We start from the raw sequence: 15,914 nt of genomic DNA, 5'->3' as shown, positions 1-15,914 counted from the left end.
TGTGTGACATTGTAATAAAACGCTCGAACTAAAGTTTAAACAAGGGTTTAACAAAGACTTTTATTACTCTCTTCACTATGCACCATTCAACATGCACTTCAAGATGAGAAATATGCCTATTATTTAAGGAGTTTATTCCAACAAGCATTCTGTTCTTTTTTTTTTTTTTTGGGGGGGGGAATAAATCCATGACAGAAATGTGAAATAATACAATGTTTACAAAGTCAAGAGTGCAAATCCATGGAAAATGGACATGCATATACATCCTCAAAGACACAGGTTAGAACAGATAAGTATAATTTCTACTACTCGGCAATGCTGTTTCTGTATCAGTTGCTTTAGGGATGCTTGTTTTATTAACTTTACATACTTGCATGACATCTGCTGTGACACCATGAATATAAAATATTCTACAGAGTCAGGACGCTGAAATTTTGCTCTCACAGAATACCCAGCTCTGCTTTTTCAACCAAGCAACACCGTTAAAGTAAAGGATATCCCCCTGTGTATGTCTGAAAGGATGCCAGACAGGGAAAATGGAAAGCTCTGACTAGCTGCATATCTGCAATCAGTGAAGCAAAGGAGCAGAGACCATTAGGGAGACTGCAAAGGTCCCTGATTCTCAGGCCCAGTGTAAATTAGAGCCCAGCTGGCAGCGGTACTCGGGAGACCATACGCTAGCCGAGGATGGCTGGAGCACAGCATGTTTCAACCATATGTCTGACATACTGCCTCCTTTCCAAGGGTCTCTGGCATAGCAGGATTTGGACAGGCCCTCGCTCAGCTGGCCAGGTTCAGAGCTCTCCTCTTCTTTGTGCTGGAACAATGGCAGCGAGGCTGCAGCCAGGCGCCGCAGCGCACCGCGCATCAGCCCCGTGCTGGGGGCACGCTCTGTGCTGGAAACGCTCCAGCTGAGCCCCTGCGTCACAGGTGGGCAGGGAGAGCCACCGCGGCTTAGCAGGCAGGAATCGTGGCCCTCAACGCTGCCACTGCTCCCCTTTCATACTGCCAGCAGGAATCAGTTTTGTTCTATGCTGTGCCTCACTCTGCTCCTTCACCGCAGTCCCACAAATGCCAATTCGCTAATCGTTTTATCCTACTGATGAACATCACTGCCTCAAAATATTCTTCTAGTTTTCTCCTTTCAATTCTGCTTTTTTTTTCTACTATTTAGATATTTTTGAAAATAAAGGTGTGCTTAATTCCATTTCTGTGTGCTGTTAAATTCAGGTTCTGGAAGACCTTGCTCCATTTTCTTTTCCTTCCACTTTCACGGCTTTGTCGTGACACTTTACTGAGCTGCTGTTCTCTCAGGTTCTGTCCCTGCCATGCATGATCCAAACCCCTTTGGTCTGGTATTTGCCAAAGAAAAAGCGTGCTGAAATGCTGCTACATAAATAAGCAATGCACCTATGAGTCTAGAGGTGCCTGTGCCCAAAGATCCTAAAAAGTGCAAATGATTTGTTACAAAAGGGCCATTACAGCTCTTTTCTTCATTCTCTATATTCTGTTAAGTGATTTTTCTGCAGTTTAACATATTCCAGACCTTTGCTGGCAGAAGCAATGCGTCTAACCTCCCTTAGAAGTGTATTCAGTTGGGAGCTGCCTGGCTACACAGGATTTTATACATCGTTCAGCTAAGTCAGCGATCCATATGCAAAAATCAAGCGCTCAGGGACACCGTGTGGATTTGTGACATTCTTCAGAGTACATTGTGTCTCTAATAAACCAGTGAATGGATTAAACTCAGCCATAAAAATGTTTCTCGTCTCTGTGACATATACAATATATACAAGCTTTATTTAATAAGTAGCTAAAAACTAACACCACACACGTTACTTAAACAGGTCAAAAAACACCCCTCCGTTGTATAATCTATTTAAGAAGAGGAGGCAGAGCACATAACAAAATGTGTGAAACTTGAAATACCGTGATGAACATTAACATGGGACATCTTCATTATGCACATTTCATTTTGGAAGCTCTCTTTGGCTTATAACACTTGGAAGCAGAAAAGACAAACAAACCAAATACTGTATTTCCTGACAAGCTATTTCATCTTGGCATTCCAGGACAGATTATTTCTTTGCATCACACTGTTGTCACGAGTTAGGCACTGGATAATGGATAGTTTTAAAAACAATCCATCTGTATTTAGTCAATAAAGTAATGGTTTGTAAACTTACTCAGCAGCAAGCTGTTTCTTGAAAAGAATAGAAGAGCATTCAAGGGAAAAGACTGACAAGACTTGGTTATTTCCTAATGATCAGATTTTGTTCTTTGCACGGTCATGCTTACTGCTCTCAGGAAACCCCTCATCTGTCTACAAATGACAAACAATTATTTGACTTAATTAGCAAACCCTGGGTCTAGTTCCTGTTCCAGAATGATTGGCACTGCAACTGGCTTGAAAACTTGCTTCAGTGGGAGTTGTCCTTTCTTTTTATTATTCCTTATTAGCAAGTACTGGGATTTCAAGCTGCTTAATATTTTCAGGTTCCTCACAAAAACAAACCTTTCTGGAGGCTCAACCCATACAAAACATCAGCTTTCCACAGCTTCTGCTTATCTCTCCTTTCCAGTGACAAAAGCGATGGTGGCAGTCAGAGCACCCACTGCCACTGACCTCTGTGTTCAGATGTGTTTGTCCCTGGTGCCTCTGGGGTCCAGGAGACAGAGCCAAACCCAGCCACAGCTGTGAAAACCCACTGAAAGCAACAGCCATGCAGCCTCTGCTGACTGAGGGTGTACCCAGTGCCCAACAGCTGCTTTTGAAATCCCAATTATTTACTCAAATATAAGATAAAAGTCCATCTGAACTACAGTGGTAACTGTGACTGGGAGGAGTAATAATTGCATATAGACATTGATTCCTTTGTTTTAAAGGAACAATCCCTTAATTCCCATTTATCTGCTTTAAACATTTAATGAAATTATCAATTTTTCCCTTTTCCTTCTTTATTTTAAAATGCCTGGTAGAACATGGTGAGTTTTAGTGAGGACCAGGCACTCTGCAGTTTTCTCCCTGCACTTATTGTAGTTGGTGGACCTGTAGGTGTCATCACCAGAATGCCTCAAGTTATGTAACATAAGAAGTGCTGAAGTCGGGTTTAAACCTCAGGATAAACCCCCTAACATAAGAAAAAGAGTAAGGACTAGGACAGGATGAGGTCTCCTGCCACAATGTCATGCAGGACCCTAAGGAACACCAGCTGGAAGTTGTCCTGCCCTCATTCAGACAGCATGGTGCAGAAGAGGTTAATGCTGTTCATCAATTTGTGGTACTTTCTTTCACACATCTCAAAATATATTTGGATCATCTTTTTGATAGGAAACTTATATTCCTTCAAATCAGTGTATTTCCACAATCTAGTAATATTCTGTCCTCAAACATACATACAATTAATTATTTTTAGGGGGAAAAAAAAGAAAATGAGCTGGAGTTCCTTATGGCTTCTCTTTCATACTGTCTTAGGTGTATCAATAAATATTTTACCCATTCATTTAAAAAAAAGAAAGTAAACTACAGATAAAAACAGATTACAGATTAGTTCTGTCCAATTCTATTTTTCAAGCATCTGCAGAGAATACAAAGGATTGTTGATAATAAAAACAATCCAAAGTATATATTTTGAAGTACTTGTAATTGTACTAAACACATGCTGGACATTTGGCTAAGAACTTCTAAGCACCTGTGATAAGTTACAACTTATAATTTCTAATTCTAATATCCTACAATTGAGCTCGGGAATCTTCTGCTACAAATTTTGTATTGTTTTATAGGGAGGATAATAGAATGGCTGAGAAATAAGTTATTTTCAGTTCTAACAGTATTTCTTCTTTTTTGTTCACTACATACTATTTAATATTTTCCTTTGTACACTTCTTGATAGTTGAGCTTTAAGTGAAACTCTGAAAAACAACATTAGGATTCAAAATACAGTGGAAGATTTTATTTTCAGGGTCACAAGTAGCATAGTGAGATTTCTCTCTTAAACAATGACACTTAGTATCTCTGTAGTTCTATGAATACTTTTGAAGTGTCATATTAAAACCAATCTCTTGGCCTTCAGGCAAAGAGAAGCAATTAGTCTTGGAGTTGTGAATAAATAAAAATCCATTTATATACCCGTCCTTGACACGTACCTTGCAAATCTTAGAAACTTCATCTAGTGGGAAAAGAAATGTTAAATCATGAACACCAATACTAATCATACCGCAATGTTGCTTCCTAAAACTGTTTAGTTTATATCAATCTTTTAAGTATTGATTCATATGTATATATTCATACATATTGAAACAAAACAACAGAAAGGCACTCACACACTTGAGTGAGAAGAAAGAACCGAGAGCGTGCATACAGAGCTCTAACACGTACCTTTATTACCCTCAACGTTAATAGAGGCAAGAAAAAACACAAAGCTCCCACCTACATTGTCCTTCTCTCAGATACAGTAAAAACAATCCCGCACAAGTTACCTACTATGCGCGGGCTTTTTCATTCCAAGTGCTACTGTGTCTTTGCTTTGATCTACAAGCAAACAAACAAACCGAATCTTTATTATCCGTGCATCCCATTTCCATGCAGCACAATTAAACAGTGCCTGGCACAGATGTGTTGGGATGAGTCAGATCGCAATTTCTACTTTTCGTATAAGTGCAGTATTTTTAGGTCTTCTCTTTCCTCTTTAGCGTGCCTCAGTGCAGAAGTATCCTATTTTTATGCTGCTCTGATTGCTGTTCGAGATTCCCGTATTTATTTTTCACTTAGCAGTCAGTAATTCACAAAGGAAGTAAAAATTATGATGCCAAGTAATTCCAAACAGTCCGCCCGCACCCCTACAAAAAAGCTGAGCGAAACTCGGTGCGCGGCAGGTCAGGTCTCAGTGGAGCTTGTCCTCCCCGGATCCACTTGTTGACCAGAGTGCCGAGGAAATGAGAGTATTTAGGCTACAGCCATCAGGTGAGGCAGCTGGCTGGGGACACGCTTGTGTGCGGAGGATATTTCAGAATAAAATCGACCCCTTTGTGCCGTGCTCACAGAGTCAGTGTCCCAGCCTGGGGGGTCAGAGGTGGGACAGTGACCCCTACAAAGATCACACCTGGGCTGATGGGATGGTCAAGGAAAACAAATTTTAGTCTGTTCTGGATGCAAATCTCTGAGCTGACCTAGTTCTCATTCTCCTTTTCATTTCAGAAGCTCAGCTAAAAATCCATAAATTAAGGAAATTAACTGATGGAGCCTCCGGCATCTTTGTAAGCTATTTAAATCTTTAAATTTACAACATCTTCTGCATATATCAAGTAATTGAACTAACTGCAGGGATGTAACTTTAATGAGAAAATTTCCCTCTTCTCCTGTAGTTTGTACTCTAGAAGGGGAAAAAAAAAAAAAAAAAAAAAAAAGAAAAAAAAAAGAAAAAAGAAAAAAGCTCCCCTTAGGAGAAAAGTTTCTGTTTATTCCTGCCGCGGAAGAAAACTTTAACCCCCCTCCCTCCCCAGTGTTGGGGTGTCCTGGCGGCGCGGCCCCGGCTGTGGGGCGGGGGCCCGGCCCGCTCCGCTCTGACCTTCGGGGCCGCGCTCCGTTGCGTAACGGGCGCGGCGGCGCGCGCTAGTGGGCGCTGCAGCCCCGCCGAGCCGCGGCCGCCGGCGCGCACGGAGCCGCTCCGCGGGCGCGGAGGCGCCGGAACCCCCCGCACCATCCCCATCCCCACCATCCCCATTCCCCTCAGCGCCGGGAGCGCATCGATGGGGCGCGCAGGGGCCCCGCGCCCTTCGCCGAGCTTCCGCGGGGAGCAGCGCGGAGCTGGGGCGCATCCCCCGCGGCGGCGCGCAGAAACGCGCAGGCACCGGCAGACCCGCGCCTCTGGCTGAAAGTTGAGGGAGGGATTTTCCTTTCTTTTTCCTTTTTTTTTTTTTTTTTTTTTTCCCCTGCCGGTCCCCCCCGGTAGGTGGGCCGGGCGCGCTGCGCGCCCGCGGAGCCGCCCGCGGAGCCCCGCGCCATCGCGCCGCGCGCTCTAATTGAAATGGCGCTTTTGGCCGGGGGCGGGCTGCCAGGGCGCTCCGCAATAGCACAATGCATGTCGATAGACGTCATTTGGTTTTAATGGCCTACAGGAAATTTGGCGTTTACAATGCGAGACATTAGCAAAGGGTGAAAGGGAGGGGGAGGCAGGCAGGATGGATGGCTGGGAATAATTGCGGCCCCCCCCCGCCCCCGAGGCCCCCCGTCCGCACCTCGGCGGCGCTGGGTGCTGCAGGGAAGGGGGGGTCGGGGCTATTTTTTTATTATTTATTTTTTAACTTCATCTAGTTTATCAACAAGTGCAGAGTGGGTGCTACCCTAATTGTAACAGAGGAGTCAAGAGATGTGAGAAACGTGCCCTGTGTTACTTATTTGGGAGCTGAAAATTTATGCCTAGTTGAAAATGCCTGGGGAAATATTACATCAGACCAAATGACAATGATTAAAATCAGCTTTTTTCCCCCCCTTCCCCCCCTCTCTTTTCCTCCTTCTTCTTTTCAGTAAGTCTGTTGAAGGACGTGACAGTGGCCTGATCCTCCCCAGCACCGAACCGTTATCCCCGGGCAGGGCCGGGCCGGGCCGGGCTCCGCGCTCGCTCCGCGCTCGCTGCGCGCTCCCGCCCCGGCAGCGCCGCGCGGAGCGCCTCTGCGGGCGGCGGCGCCGGGGGCGCGGGCTGGGAGCCGGCCGCCTTCCCAGCCTTATTTCATTTTCAAGGGCTGTATTTTATTTTATTCTTGGGGGGTGGGGGGGTGGGGGGTGGTGGGGGAAGTAAATCTGCAGACCTTCACCAAAAGGAGGGAAAAATAGCCAATTTTCATCGCAAAATTAGCTAGGGCGAGAGCAAAGGGCTGAGCTAATTGTAGCCTAATCCTCTGCCCTGCAGGCGTTTGCAAAGCCCTGAGCAAGAATTCGCTTTTTTTCCTCCTCTTCTCCCTTCCCTCTGTTATTTAGAGACGGGATTATTGCCTTTCTTCTCATAACAGCCTCGGCAGTTTCATTTAAAGGCTTTTTTTTCACCCCCCCTCTCACACACACACATACACACACACGCACAAAATAAATAGAAAAAGAAGCAGCAAAAACAGGGGAAGAGAGAGGAGAGAGAGCAGCTTTAGAAATAATAATCACAGCAGGATCTGCGGAGCAAAGATAGTAATAAAAGCAAAAAGCTGAGCCCATCCACACACAGCCCCGGCAGAGCCCAAAGCCAAAGGGGGGCTCGCAGATCTCTTCTGTGCTCAAGGTAAGGACGGCGGCAGCGGCTCCCGCGGCCGGAGCGCCGTACGCGCCGTGCCTCGCCTCGCATCGCCCGCTCCGCGCCTGCTCGCGCTCCTTTCCTCCCCCCCCCCCCCTTTTTTTTTTTTTTTGTAAAGTGCCTCTTCAAACTCACTCGGCTGCCGGCTCCGGGGAGCAGCGGCAGGGTTGTTTTTTTTAAAGCTACAGGAGCCGTTTGCAGCCGCCCCGCTTTGGTAGCGTTGCGCGCGTGTGTCTCTGTGTGTGTGTGTGCGTGCGTGTGTATGTTTTGTTTTGCTCCGCTCCAGCATGGGCAGCGCCGGCGGAGCCCCGCGGCCCGGGGTGCCCGCGCTCCCGGTGCCCCCCCGGCCCCGGCTCTGAAGACGGCGCAGCCCCAGCGCGGCGGAGGCAGCGCGGCTCGCTCCGCGCTCTCGCATGGTACGCGCGGAGCCGCGGCTCGGGCGGGCGGCAGCGCGGGCCGGGGCGCGGGGCTGGCGGCGGGGCGGCTCGGCACAAAGGGAAGGCGGGCGACAATGGGGAGCGCCGCGTATGGAAAACACGGGCGGGCTGTGAATGAAACTCTGGCGCCAGTGAGAGTGGAAGGCTTGGTTTGGGGTAGACTTCAAACCACTCTAGGCTATAGTTTGCATTCCTGCTCCTGCATGCGATGTGGCACACTTCTGCAAAATTAATACATTAGCCTGGCTAATGCTCACCACCATTGGCTGCGCGGAAAATGTGTAGGATCGGGGATTCGGGCTTGACTTTTTTTTTTCTTGCATTCATCTAAGACATCTCCTTTCTTGTTATGTGGGAATAAGTAAAGGACGCCATGTTGTGCCTTTTTTTTTTTTTTTTTTTTGGTTGAATTTTACCTTTGGGCATACAGTGTGTTCAAAAGAAAAAGGCAGAAGTTGAGTGACCGGGTGCGTTGCTCGCTGGTGATTTCCCTGACCATCAGCAGGGAAAAGCATTTGGGTGACGTGAAACTTGCACTAAATAGACTGGAGACTGCCAGAGAGAGGCGGGTTGCGGGGGGGGGGGAAGAGGGGGAGGAAGGAGAAAGCCTTTCCTTTTTTTTTTTTCTTTTTTTTTTTTTTTTTTTTTTTTTTTTTTGGTTGGGGCAACCAGAGCTCCACAGGGAGTTCCCCTTCCCCCCCCCCCCCCCAAAAAAAAAAAAAAAAAAAAAAAAGTTTTGGGCACGATCTGCTGTGTCTCTCGGTGCAGCGTTCAGTAAAGCAGCTTGGCGGTGTGTGCAAATGTTTATGGAGTTTTAATTTTGGAGCCGCCGAGCCCCAGGTTCGTAGCCCGGCCCGGCCCGCTTTGTCTGGGGGCCGGGAGCACGGCGTGGGCAAGTTGTGTGGAGCGGCAGAGCCGGGGATCGCCGGCCCTGCGAGGCAGACAAAGGTAATGGCCCGGGCTGAGGCTGTGCCCGGGGCCGCAGACGCTGCCCTGAGGCACGGCAGCGCCGGGGAGCCGAGCGGGGCGGTGGGGGCTGCAGGGCCCGGGGGGCTGCGGGGCCTGGGGGGCTGCACTGCCCCGGGGCTGCACTGCCCAGCTCACCCCGGTGCTGGTACCGAGGGTCCCTGCGGCCATGCAGCCCGGCCCGGCTCGGCCCAGCCCGGCTCCCCCCCGGCCCGGCTCCCCGGGAGAGCGGCTCCGCGGCAAACCTGCCGTGCTCGCTGCACGTCTTCAATGTGCGTGAAGGAATTAAACTGCACGAGTGAATAACAGCATTAGTTTCAATTAATTTTTATCCTGGCAACAATAAACTTTAGAAACAAAGCGCTTTTACATCCTTAATTAGTCTTGCTTCCCATCTGTAGTCTTTTAAGTGCCTGCTCCTTGATTTAACTTTGTCCCTCCTTCAGAGCCGCCTCCTTTTTTATTATTTTACTTTTTTTTTTCCCCTCGTTCCCCCTTCCAGACTGCTGCCTGTTTCTTTCCTGCAACCTTTCACCTCCCTTGTCCCTGTCTGTCTGCTCTGCTCTGTGCAGTTTATTTCTCCTGTATTTTCCCAACATCAACAGCAGTATTGGTTACCATGGCCCCGAGCTATGTGCAGAGGTGGGAAAGCTTCATCCGCCCAAAACTTCTTACACTTTTGAAGTCTTTCTTTTAGTAGGATCTGAAATGTATCATCTAGAGTGTGTATTAAATGAACAGTATTCCTGAAGGCTTTAGAGCAAGAAAGGCAACACCCTGGAAAATTCTGCAGTCTTTCAGCATTCTCTGCCCTAGGGTTATAGCCCTGGGCACGGAGCTGAATGGAGCTCTTACAACTGCCTTCTGTTTACCTTTTATGGTTAAAATAACAGCTTAGCAAAGAAGCAACTTCATGGAGAAACGATTCAGTGAAATCATCTCAAGCTGTAGCAGCATAGCTAGTTTAATCACCCCTAGAGAGCTGAACAACTGTGAGCACAATGGGACACAAAATCATTTTGTGTGTAAATGAGCATGGCATTGTGATTATTTCACTTTGCATGGGCAAATAGTTTTTACAAGCAGTTAGCTTAGGAAGGCAAAAAAAGATAAGCTGGCTCTGAAAGATCTTGGTGTGTAATGTTTGAAAAACTAAATATTCACATAATTTGGGAATCAGGCTCTATTGATTTTGCCTTCAGCAGGTTCCTGTGTTACTTATTAGAGCAGGGTTATTGTCTGTGCCACTAGTTGGGATGCTGTATCCTGTTGTAGGCAGCTAAAGAGCAAGGATTATTTTACATGGTTTAATAAATGAAGTTTGTTAGTGTTTCTGCGATATTTACCCTTAAGGTTTTAATTTTCTCATCCATATTAGAAAATATGCGCATAAAGACTTTCTCTGGATAAATACATTTAGGATTTTGCTTTGTGCATAAAATAAGTACATTACTCAGTGTGATGAATTTTTGCTGTGTGTTACATTAAGAAGAGGATGGAGTCACTAGGAATAGGTTACCTTAAGAAACAGGGGGTATTTTTTTTGGAGCACTAGTGCCCCTTATGCAGTGCTTGGCAGTTGCGCCTCTTGGTAATTTGCTCATACAAAAATGTTTGACTTCCACACCTCTAATAAAAATCTAGGATTCATTTTTTAATATGAGTCTTCTCCAGCCAGCGTTTTAATTCCCCTTCTCCTCCTCTCCCCCCAAAAGCCAGTGGCACCCTCAATAAGTATGAAAAGCCATAAAAGTTTGAAAACTATTTTAGCTTTCCAGTGATTTTCTATAATTAAGTGTTTTTTCAACACATGCTCTAGCTGAGAAATGCCAAAAGCAGAGGATTGTTCAAAAGGTCCCTCCAGTGAATAGTATAAATTAAATATCTACTGTGTGAGTATGGCCTCACTGAGAATCTCAGTCTTTACAGATCAAGGAATTTACTGGTATACTAACATTAAACAAAATCCTAAGATAGCAGCAGTGTTTAAATATGCACAAATAGATTCGTATCACTTGATCTTTAGCTATCTGTGCATATTTTAAAATTGATGTCTGTATTTCAAGACAAATGGTTTAATGTAAGACACATTTACAGAGGACTGGAAGTCCTTTGATTTCATTTGGAAATTGTAACAAGGGGTGCAGATGAGCCCTAATTAGATTCTTGTTTTGTGAAACTGCATGAGATTTATTTCTAAGGCAGCCCTGTACCGTGCAAGGTCTGTACCTTTATCATTAGTGATAATGGTTGGGGTCTGAACAAAGACAGGGTTGACATTCAGCCTGGATCTTCTGACCCTTTCATTTAAGTGAAGGAGTAGAGACTGAACATGAGTTTACAGTGCTCTTTGGTAAGGAAAAAAACCCAGCAACCTTTGTCTCTGTTGGCAGACAGATCAGTAAACACGTTGCTAAAATACTGTAGGTACTTACATACTAAGTTGTTTTTAAAAGTTAGTTGTTTTATTTATGCTGTGTGACATGTTTACTGAAGGCTGACTACAACAAGCTCTTGTGGGAAACAAGAAAGCAACATCTTCAGTCATGAAAGGATTCAGTCACTTTCCTTGAAGGTGGTGCTGTAGTGAAAATGTTAATGCCCAATTTGGCGTCGGCTGACACAGAAGTCCTAGGACAGAGTTGGCATTTGCTTCGTGTTCAGTGCAGATGTCCACCCAGCCTCTGAAGAGACAAGGATGTGGATTCATAATGGGGTGATGTATTTCTGTGCTGTAGATGCAGGGAATTCTTAGGAGCTAACCAAGATGAGATACAGTAAATTGTGATGTCGGGATGACTTTGTGAGGCTGTTCAGATGTGTTGGGGTTTTTCAATCCCTTTCTCTGTAGCTTGGAAATTATTTTACAAGGAATGTTGCTAATTTATGTTCATCAAGTGGCATAGTCGGGCATCTCGTGTGAAATACTGCTAAGAGAAAGGCAAGACCAGCTTTAGATTTCTGAGAAACACTGTCAAAGTAATGTGGGGAGAAATAGAAATTCACTTTGCAATGCTGCATGTGAAGTGCTTGTCAGATGCCAGGAAGAGCCCGGGTGCTTGGTAGCATGCTTGAATTACAGAATACCAGGAAAATTAGATTATATTCAGAAATGTCTTCGACCATAATGTTTTGCATATGTTGCTTTCCCCATAAGGGGCAGAATGGATGTACATTTTCTTAAACTTTTGGAAAAGGGTTTTTTTTCCGTTTGACCTGTGTGCTGTCTGCGCCGATGGAACTGAACTCATCTCTGAGACATGTTTCATGCAGAATAAGCTGTGCTTTTCTTAAGAAGAGAATTGAGGAATTTTCTTTTGCTTGGTTGTCCTGTTGATTTTTAAGATATTTCAGTATTTTTAGCTTTGGTTTTGCTGAAAATTTGTGGATTCAATTCCGTAATTGCACTAATTTTCCAATTTTTTTAGGGCAGGAAACATTAGGTGGATTGTGGAATTTATAATTTCACGTGCTAGACTATACAGTACTTTCTTGTCCTGAAAGCATGGGTCAGTTTATTTATCTTTCTGTTTTCACTGCTTCCAGGTATTAATTGCTTTCAGTTTGAAAGCTTATTAGTTGTTTAGGTTTAATATTAAGGCTTAACTGAAAATTACCCATTTATTTCACAATTATTGAAAATAAGCCGGAAAAATTGATCTTAGTTTGATGTGAAATTTACTACATGTATAAACCAAATGCCTTAGGTATTGAGGAAGTCACTAATTTAGAGGTGTCTTGTTACTGAGACAAACTTGCAAAAACCCCCTGAATCCCAATTCACAAATTGGTTATTCCTTTGTCAGGGGATATTTCACATCTAACACATAAGCCCACGACCTTTAATTAGAATTTTGCAGTTTGTTTTATGCCCCTTGAGGCTGACACCTTGAAAAAAATTTTTTTTCTTGATTTCTTATTGCTAATAAGCATCTTTCTCTTCCCCTCTGGTACTTAGAAGAAAATGATGCAAATACACTTAATTACAGTGGTGGCAATAATTTGTTAGCTGAATATGTGATCAGGCAGACGCAAAAGCGATCTGATTAGATCTGTGATCACACTGGAGAGAAAGGTAACACACTGCTACATTTAAGAGGAGTTGTTCTTTTTGCTCCCCGCTGCAGGAGGGAAGAAGCATGTCCCGTCTGTCTCTAACACGCTCCCCGGTTTCTCCTCTGGCTGCTCAAGGAATTCCTCTCCCAGCTCAACTCACCAAGTCCAACGCTCCCGTGCACATCGATGTAGGAGGACACATGTACACCAGCAGCCTGGCCACCCTGACCAAGTACCCAGACTCCAGGTGAGAGCTGCTGCTGCCAGCTGCCTGCTTCTCTTCCCTGCATGTACCTGTCAGCAATATTTCAGTGCGAAGTACCATTTATTATATATTCAACACTTATGAATAATGCAGTTTCTGATTTATACAGTAACTTCACTAGGGTTCTGCAGAAAAAAAAAAAAAAGGCCTGTACAATTTATATATTATTTAGAGAGTCTATTCATTTTCTCTCTCAACATCTTCGGCACTCTGCTGATGCGTTTGAAGCACCTGTTGGTGTGCTGCCCTAGATTATCTCCAGTTGTACCAGGAAACTTGTTTCTTGCAGGCTTAGGGGGAAAAATAGGGTTTTTTTTTCTCAAGGAGAATGGCTCTACTCCTGTGGGACTAATGGATGCTTCTGTTGGCCAGCCAGAGTCCTGACCTCAGTGGTATCTCAGCACTTGGTTCCTTTGGGCAGTGCCTGGCTGAGCCACTCCGGTGCTGCATTAAATTCCTGTGTGTTCAAACATGGTGCTTTGTGCTGGACAGGTTGGTGACACATCTGGCAAGATTAATGTAGATCTGGCCAGTGTTATCTCAGGATAGACTCCAGATATGCCAAATTAGGAATAGATGTGGCATGAGATGATATCTGTGTGGGTTTTTGCCTGGCTGGCTGTCCTGCAGGGCTCTGGGATGCTGGGCAGCGTGGAAGGCACTGCTGTGTCAGGGGTTCACATTCATGGCAGGAGCAGGACCTTGAGAGGTGCCTGATTTTGATTTACAGTTTTCGGTCACTAAGCCAATTCATCTTTTTGTCATTGAGGCTGCTCAGGGTCCAGAGGGTGAGTGTGAGTGCAGGGCAGATGTGGCTGTGCCAGAGGTTTTCCTACCTGCATGGCCAGATGGCCAGTGTTCCATAAGAGACTTGTTCTTTTTTTTTTTTTTTTTTTTTTTCTTTTTTAGGTATGACAACCAGTGTAAAGAGCTAGTTTCATCTGAAGACGTTTTCTTTTAAAAGAACTAAGGGGTTTTGCAGATTTGGCAGGTTCCCAAGCAATAAATGACATTTATGGAGACACCTTGAAATGCCTCTAATATCATAAAGCATATGGCTGTGATTTCATTCCAAGGAAAGGGAGCTGCTGAAATTCTCTGTGGATAAAAGCCCAATTATTAAAACACCTATATTTTATGGTCAGACCAAAACAATTTTTTTTGGACAGTGTCTGTTTAATAATGTCTTTGTGGTACTACTTTAATCATAGAGAAGAAATCTGTTTAGTGAAGAGAGATTTATAATGGAGGAATATACAAATGCTTCATAGTATTAAAAAATACAGTGAAGATTCAGCAGTTGTAATAGAGTGACACATCTGTTTCCACATTTTAAAATATCACTGCTATTTTTAAAATATGCCCCACATCAAACTTACTTAATAAAAGCTTCAGTTATGGAAGCTTTTGGAGAATATACATAAATTCACAGATTTTATTTCAAGAGAATAGAGTACTGAACCAAAATATTTTTTTTTCTGCTTGATAAATAACAAAAGCATATTTCTTCAGATTTTGAAAGTACAAAGCTGAGGAGAGCTTACATGCTGCCTGGTGTTTTGCTGTGTACTGTTCTTTGTTTATGTTGCTGTGCTATCTCATAAGGCTTGAATGCTTTTTCAGCTGCTCAAACTTCATTTCTCACTGAAGTGAGAGCTTTCAGGATGAAACCTGGAGATGACATTGTTTTTATAGCAAAAGATAACCCTTCACCAGCATCCCAAGTAGGACACATTGCTTGATACCTTACCAAACTGGGTGAAGGCTGCATTTAATTTATTATCTTCTTTTTATTTATTTTTAAATGTTACTGTTTTTTCTGCAGTGCTGTGTAGCATTCTTAGTTGTAAGCCCCTCGTTGAGCCTGGCTTGCTCTGGCTGGGGCAGAGTACTTGCAGTTATTGCCCTGGGGCTGGTTGGAGCTCCTGGTGCTGCTTCCCTGCCCTGTGTGTATTTCCACATGGCACAGCCTGGCTTTGCAGTGGAGGGGCTGGAAAGGGTTCCTGGGTCTCTCCTGGGGCAGGGGGAAGGAGATAGCTCTTCTGAGCAGAACATCTGGAAATAGTGCCAGGGCACTGCTGGCTGCTGCTCAGAGGTAACCTGTGGAGGGGCATGGCCACCCTGATCCACAGGCAGAGCTTTCTGGATTATTTTGGACTGGGTGTTAAACTCTAGGTCTGAGCATGAGTTTAAAAGCTTCAGATCCAAGAAGTCACACAAATCTGTAGATTGTATTTCAGCAGAAGATGTAAGCATATGCTGCAGTGCTTTGCTAAATCTTAGCTGCAGTCACATAAAATAGTTTGTGCATTAAAACTTTGAGAATAAACTTCCTTTTTATTTGTTTCACAGTTTCTGTAGCTTTCTCTGTGCTCCCAGATCCCAAAGAGCTTTTAGCTTGTGGGCTTCTCAGCATGTACTGTACCTGGGTTTTTAAGGACACGTGGATTGTGAGTGTGTGTATAAACACAGTGACTGCTCTGCCCACTCTGCTGGGCTGGGCCAGGTTATCTGTGTGCTTGGCTCTGATTTGGGGAGGAAAGGGAAATTTTCGGGAAACCTTCCTTAAGTTAGTGAATGGCTGTTAATGTGGAACCAGAGGCCAAATCTTGCATTTCAGAGCTCCCAGAGTTGTTTCAGAGCAACTTTGACAAAGTCTTTGATGTTGTTTGTATTAGTGCAGCTGCTGTGATCAGAGCATTTGTCCATTGATTAAATTTGCATAAGTAAAGGTGCCAGATTAGGCGTTAAAGGGGGAGATGTCCTCCTTCCCGTAAATTTTTATGGCCTAAATAAATTCTCTTAAGAGGAGAAAACTTGAGCAGCACACAACTGGTGTGACAGAGGAGAAGAGGGTTAAACAGCCACTGCCGAAGGTAGTTTCTGAGCCACTCATACTCACCCACTACT

The 15,914-nt window shown here is 44.6% G+C and overlaps 1 protein-coding gene across 4 annotated transcripts in view; it reads left to right on the top strand.

Moving 5' to 3' along the window:
• The first annotated feature begins 6,825 nt into the window (after positions 1–6,825).
• KCTD15 (potassium channel tetramerization domain containing 15) overlaps positions 6,826–15,914 on the top strand; it is a 45,285-nt gene continuing 36,196 nt past the window's right edge. For 2 of the 4 annotated variants that reach the window (XR_013775644.1, XM_079316482.1), the window contains exons 1-2: positions 7,393–7,696; positions 12,811–12,986. Coding sequence is in view for 3 of the 4 variants with exons in the window: in XM_079316482.1 (XP_079172608.1) it covers positions 7,694–7,696; positions 12,811–12,986 (179 nt within the window). In the remaining variant the exon portion in view is untranslated. Of the gene's footprint in view, positions 7,269–7,392; positions 7,697–8,472; positions 8,666–12,810; positions 12,987–15,914 lie in introns of those variants that run through there. The other 2 variants (XM_079316483.1, XM_079316484.1) reach the window with 2 other exon arrangements.

Source organism: Erithacus rubecula (assembly GCF_903797595.1).
Source record: "Erithacus rubecula genome assembly, chromosome: 12".
Classification (NCBI taxonomy): Eukaryota; Metazoa; Chordata; class Aves; order Passeriformes; family Muscicapidae; genus Erithacus; species Erithacus rubecula.
The sequence above is the reverse complement of the archived record's forward strand: the minus strand, read 5'-3'. Positions and strand labels throughout refer to the sequence as shown.